This window comes from Nansenia antarctica (assembly GCF_963989245.1).
Source record: "Nansenia antarctica genome assembly, contig: SCAFFOLD_206, whole genome shotgun sequence".
Taxonomy (NCBI): domain Eukaryota; kingdom Metazoa; phylum Chordata; class Actinopteri; order Argentiniformes; family Microstomatidae; genus Nansenia; species Nansenia antarctica.
Window position 1 is genome coordinate 31,951 of NW_027662945.1, and position 6,905 is coordinate 38,855.

Here is a 6,905-nt window from a genome sequence, read left to right on the forward strand (position 1 = left end):
TGGGTTACTCTTATTCTGACTATTTTGTGATGTAGTTCAGCCACCTGGTATTTCCCTCTCCAAATATGATGACCATCAGAGTGAGCATTCTTAACTTATAGGCTATTATGCCACTTATCCCCCATTCGGAATTTGACTGTATCAGAGAAGAGGTAGGCCTATGTCTAAAGAAATCTCATTTGCAATAGAACTGTATGAGATATTTCCATACAACTACTGGTTATTGTTCAATAGCACCCTAGACAATTCAGTAATGATATATTTTTCAGGGATTTCTGTTTTTCTGATAAATGAGAGAAAAGTGATGGAGTCCTATGTTCCTGTCACCAAAAAGTACAATTTCCGTCTAAACTAAAGCTAAGTTTACAGGACTATAATTCAGTATTTATTTAGGTAAATAGTTGTCTGACTATTTGGTGATGTAGGACAACCACCTGGTTCATACCTCAGCAAATCTGAAGAGGAAAAGAGTGATCATTCTCAAGTTATGGGCTTTTTTGTCACCTTCCCCATATTCGGCCTGGTCTAATTTGGCTCTTTTTCAGGGATTGGGGTAGCTCTAAAGAACAACCAAAAAAACATCTTTTCCCCAAAAATAAAATTTTACAACAATCAATTTCATTAATGGGAGACCCTAAAGATAAGAAAAATCATTGTTGTAACTTGCTCTACCTCGGGTAGGGGTATCTCAAAATCTGAGGGCCCTTCCTGCTAGACTATAAAGGAAACAATAAGAAAATCGCTAAATCTTAAAAGTAAACAGTCAGACAATTCTGTTTCACCATTTGCAGATCATGGCTCTAAAAACATAAAGGGTCGGTTTGGACACAGATTAAGCCTAGTGCTGCACTAAATCACATTTTCATCTCTTTCTAGTCAAGGCTTCGGCTTAATTTGTGTCTGGAAAACCTGCTGCTCGTGTTAGTTATTTACTTGTGAATCTTAGCCTGGAGTTGATCTGGGGGTTGAATCTTCGAGCAGGAACCTATCAGTCAATCTTCCTCCCTTGAATAACACGCTCATCTCAGTTCTACAGCTTTTATTTATACATACATACAAGGAATGAGGATGCGTGATAAATAAACACGTTCAGCAGGTGTTTGCTCCAGGCTTCCAAACCACATGGATTCCTGAAGGACAAAAGCAGGTTCACCAACTAACCAACTAACCCTAACCCTAAGGCTTACTTCATTCACAGCTACTAAAGCATGCACCAGCTGGTGGTGGTGTTTTTATTCTGTGGTGGAGCAACTTTTTATATGTTTTATTTATTTAAATTGTCAAATAATAATAATTCATTCGTTCATTCATTCGTTCATTCATTCAATTTTAAGTTAACAGTCAAGTAAAATAGTTCAGCTGCATATGTTCATTGTAATGCATGGAATGGAATGAGGACACATGTGTTTGATACCATTCCTCATTCCGTCCATGCATTACATTTAGATTTCTACCTCCACCAGCCTCCCCTGACATACATACATGTACTGTACAAGACCTTGACAAAGTCAGATATTATCCTTGATTATACAACAGTTAGTTCCGACCAAGTAATTTGATTGGACAAGAGGTATTCCATGAGTTACGATATACAGTATAACAGCACTGTATCACTCCGCCGCACAGATGTTCTACTAAATGACCGTTAATTCGACTACATGTTTGTGTTCAGGTTACTAGGCAACAGTCCATTTGAAGTTCAGTTGCGGAACTATTTTTTGTTTATTGTTATGATTAAATAAACAAAAAAAATCATAATCTGTTGTCGCTTATTACTGTTAACTAATAGTTATTATATGTAGTTTGATTTAAATTGACACATTGATCAGTTGTAATGCTCTTTTATTCCGGAGTTTTTATTCATGAGTAGTTAATTTTTACTCACGAGAATTGCAGGATCCTACACCTTAGGTAGGTGAAAGGGTAAATTATTCTGTAACCTCGATTCACCTGAGAGAGAAAAAGTGTTAACAATTTTGTCCCATTTTTAAAACATGGAATCCACAAACTATTGTACAAGAAAGACGTTTGAAAAAAAGGTTTAATAAGGGTTTGCCCACCTCCGTTGTGACATTTAATGCCAGTTGTTGGTAGGCTGTGGTGGTAGTGTCCAAAAAAATCATTTTGGAAATCAATCATTATTCTGAATCCTAATCCCAGAGTTCCTTCGTCTGCTGTAGGCTCTGCTGTTGAGTCTGTAGTTGGGGCAACTGTTGTGATGGCAGCTGTGGTTGTTGGAGAGGATGTTGTTGTTGTTGTTGTTGTTGTTGTTGTTGTGGTTGTTGGAGAGGATGTTGTGGTTGTTGTTGGAGAGGGTGTTGTGGTTGTTGTTGTTGGAGATGCTGTTGTGGTTGTTGGGGAGGCTGTTGTGGTTGTTGGAGACATTTGACCTCACCCTTAGATCTGAAACAGGTACATATGTGGACAAGGAAAGAAGGAAACTAGAAGTGGAAGAAAACTAGGGACTTTCTTTTATTATTTTTCAGCACATTTTTGTTCTTTCTTTCCCTCTTTATAATTACTTTCAAAATACAACCGACATTTAGTTGTTTTAAGTGGTGGGCGAACATTTGACCTCACCCTTAGATCTGAAACAGGTACATACGTGTATAAGGAAGGAGGAAACTGGGGACTTTATTTTATTATTTTTCAGCACATTTTTGTCTCCTGGGGCCCATTCCACTCAGGTGGATTATCTTCTAAGCCTCGATAAAGTTCTAATCGGCGATAATGTTAGCTTGCGTTCGGTTCCATCAATGTGGCTCAAATAATTCGCTGCTTGGTTGAGCTCCTTCTGAGTCAGATATAATTAGCCTGGTCGCGAGCAGGCTAAAAGACTGGCTAAAGTAATACGTGCGTCAAAAAAGGCTCACAGGCGGAAACTACATCCCGAACGACAGTTCCTCAAGTGTCTTTTAGGAAATATTCGTTCCCACTTCACACGAGATAGATAGATAGATTGGTTGACTGTGTGATAGATAGATAATTTGATATTTTGAAAGTGTGATCGATCGATAGATGGTTTGATTGTGTGATAGATAACTTGATATTTTGAAAGTGTGATAGATAGATCGATAGATCAATAAATAAAAGAGTGTAAAAAAAAAAAAAAGTTATTGTTTCAACTTGCATTGCTGTCATCACAGCGGTCTGGCTGGCGCAGTGGTTAAGGAAGGAGCAAACATAGTTACCTAGGTTAAGACTAGGGAAAGGGGAAACAGTGCGGGACTTCTCAGCTGTTAAGGTGAAGGAGTGCTACTGGGCACTGTTGGAGAGCAGAGTGAAGGAGCCTGCGGCAGAGAAGGTGTGGAGGCAGGTGTTCCCAGGATTGGAGGTGAAGAACATATGGAGGAATTTATTTTTAAAATACAATAGTTTAGAATGTACACATTTTGATTTTATGCTCAGGCATAACATGGGTTATACTAAGGTGGTGTTGCATCAGGTAGACAGAACAGTTTCGAGGGAGTGTGATGTGTGTGAGATACAGGATGAGAACTTAATGCATATGCTTTTTGAATGTAGAGAAATGAAGGGATTCGAAGAAAGGTTGAAAGGACTAGTGAAGAAGCATTGGGGGGTGGAGGTGGTGGGGATGCAGGAGTGGAGGAGGATGGTGGTTTTTGGGGTGGAGGGAAAGAGGAGGGGAGTGAATATATGGTGTTTAAATTATGTATTATCACAGGCTAGGTATGCAATTTATTTGAGGAGAAATTTAGCAAGATTTGAGGGAAAGTGGATAACGGTGTGGAAAGTCTTTGAGGGATTGGTCAGGAAGAATGTGGGACTGATGCACAAGACAGGGAAAAAAGATTTTGAGAAGTTGTTTATTAGGGATTGTGGGTTTATAAGGGTGGGGGTGGATGGAGGGTTGGAGTTTGATTTAATAGAAACACACTTGTAGTCACAACTCTCACAGACATAATATTAAAAGGTGTATGATGCATCTTGTGGCCGCTAGGGGTCACTAAAGCTACAAGATGCTCCTTTAGGTTAAATGTAGTTCTTTAAGAGCCTCATACTTCTTGTATTGGGTCCGTAAAGCAGACTGGTTGACTCCTCATTTCCATAGTCATAAACGATTGGGATGGTTGGTCCAACATTGTGTCCGCAGGACCCTGCTCCAAATCTCACTGGGTAACGCTAGTGAACAGGAATACACAGAGAAATCAATTAATCCTCCTTAAATGGTGTGAGTGTGTGTGTGTGAGTGTGAGTGTGTGTGTGTGTGTGTGAGTGTGAGTGTGAGTGTGTGTGTGTGTGTGTGTGTGTGTGTGTGTGTGTGTGTGTGAGTGTGAGTGTGAGTGTGTGTGTGTGTGAGTGTGAGTGTGAGTGTGAGTGTGAGTGTGAGTGTGAGTGTGAGTGTGAGTGTGAGTGTGAGTGTGAGTGTGAGTGTGAGTGTGAGTGTGAGTGTGAGTGCGTGTGCGTGTGCGAGTGCGAGTGCGTGAGCGTGAGCGTGTGCGCGTGCGCGTGTGTCTGTGTCTGTGTCTGTGTGTGTGTGTGTGTGTGTGTGTGTGTGTGTGTGTGTGTGTTATATACCTTGAACAGTCCAAAGAGGTTTCCTCCACTCTGGGTGAGGAAGCGGCTGGCAGTGTGGTAGCGCAGGATGGATTCTAGGTTCCAGCGTTCCATTGGTGAGTTGTTTGGAACGTGCCACACCGACATGTCCTCTGCCATGATGTCATAATACCCAGGATTCTGAGGGGGAAAACAGGAAGTAATTCAGAAAAGAAGCGAGGCATCAAACAATAGGAACCATGTAGGAACCACATTGGCAGATGCGTCTTTGTACAACGGTAGAAAAGACTAAATGCATTGTTGGGTGGTGGGCTGGAGGCTGAAGTGTCGCAAGTGAAGCTACGACTTCTACCTTGAAGTCGTCAGAGGTGGCGCCCTCTGGTGTTCCGAAGGTGGCTCTGTTGGCCCAGTTCCCGTCCCCGTCAGGCAGGTTGGGGTTACTACCCTGCTGGCTGGACCAACGGTCACCCGTCGTGCACTTCCCATACAGGTTGTTCTCGTGCACGCTCGCCACGAGTGTCCAGCCGCCGCCTAGGGTGGTCATGTCACAGAACGTCTGGTAGACCACCCCGCTGGCCGTGGTCAGGTAGTACAGCCCGTCTGGACAATTGTGGAGAAATAGAAATTACTTTTTAGAAATTAGACTTTTGTATGGGGCCCTTTGTAAAGTTGATTCATCCTTTTTGTTATTACAGCCCTCCACTCCCCATCCCCAGATAAAGACTGGATTTATTAATCTGTTTAAAAACAATGTCCTCTTTTCTAATAGATTTATAATGTATTATTATACTTTTTTTTAACAAAAACATAAATATCAAAATATTTAATTCCAAAAGAATTATTAAGTTAAAAAAATATCTATTTAATTAAGATCTTAAATCTGGATTACACACATAAATATTTAGCTTGTAGAAAATGTGTACATTAAATCTTACATGTGTGAATATGAAATGAAATACTTCATTTCAATCTAAATGTCTTTTATATCTCTATTATATCTGAGAGAAGATATACAAATGAACCTGTTGTTTATATAGGCTTGTCTGATCACTCAACCAGAACATCCCCATTTCCCCTGAGGTGGTGGGGTGAATTAGCACATCTTTTATCAGATATAATAAATATGCCAAAGTGTTCATCTCAGATTGAATCCACATTAAAGAATTTGTTTTTAAACAAGATATACTGTAATTCAGAGGACATATAAAAAATACACATTTTATTTGAATTAGATATAGGTATTGCTGAATATGTATTTTGGAATACATATAGATACAAATTAAATATGTATGTTTTTGTTAAATATTTAATGAATAAAAAAAACAGATATACAATTAGAATTAATTGTTAAAAACATTCTCTGCTTAATCTGAGGTTTAACTATTTAATGTATAAAGTTTTAGAAATTATGCAACTTAAGTCACTTACCCTTGTTGATATCATGTTTGTCCTTTAATTCTTTGCAGCTCCTGGCAGCAGCTAGGTTATTTACCCTGGACTGCAGATTCTCAGAGTCAACATTCACGTCCACCTTCAAATAGCCTGGGTCAGGATGATCATGCTCATAGCCTTAACAGACAAAGTGACAGTTACATTAAACTGCATTTATGAAGAAATACAGTTGCAATGTTGCCTTCAGTGGGGCCAGTTAGGGTTTTCAAATCTGACCAGTGGAGGCTGGTGGAGGTAGAAATTGGAGGACGGCTCATTGTAATGTATGGAATGGAGTGAGGAATGGAATCAATACCATCCCATTCCTCACTCAATACAATGCATTCTTATAAGGAGCCAGTCCTCTGATTTCTACCTCCACCAGCCTCCCCTGAATATTAACATTGACATTAATAGAACATGGTAAGTAAGTATTACTGCATCATTATATTGTAGAAATATAGTTTCGTCCATGAGAAATGTGACATGGTCTGGACAATTGGTCCACAAGTCGGCATCCGATTTAATGTTCAGACTTTTCCTTTTCCATTTCCGAAAAATGTAAACACATTCAGCGTTGTTGAAAATCAATGACACATCGCTAGTCACCTGACACAGCTTGATTTGTGAAGCTGCTAACAATGTAAAGTAGTGTTATAGTTAACTAGGTAGCAGTGGCCGTGGGGAATCTATTGCATTGCAGTATTTTGGCTTGACTAGTGAGTTTGTGTTGTGATTTACAACAATGCTAAAGGCAAAAATGTAAATGTAAAATGTAAATGTAACTACAGAAACCACTTCAGACCAATCTGAGACAGTGGTTATCAGAATCCTCCTGATTTGAGAGGGAATCACCCCTAATGTTGTGTGGTACAAAGTGCCAAAATAATTAAAATATTCTGCATACCTGGCACACAAAATATTGTCAGGGAAAAGACCACCAGCAAGAGCAGCAT

General features: G+C 39.7%; 1 protein-coding gene across 1 annotated transcript; it reads right to left on the reverse strand.

Annotated features, from left to right (window-relative positions):
- Positions 1-3,993: 3,993 nt before the first annotated feature.
- Positions 3,994-6,905, reverse strand: LOC308175201 (intelectin-like; the record flags this gene model as incomplete). Its single annotated transcript, XM_080550919.1, has 4 exons — positions 3,994-4,143; positions 4,540-4,698; positions 4,871-5,118; positions 6,857-6,905. The coding sequence occupies 4 exons, from the start codon at positions 6,903-6,905 to the stop codon at positions 3,994-3,996; spliced, it is 606 nt and encodes a 201-aa protein (XP_080407045.1).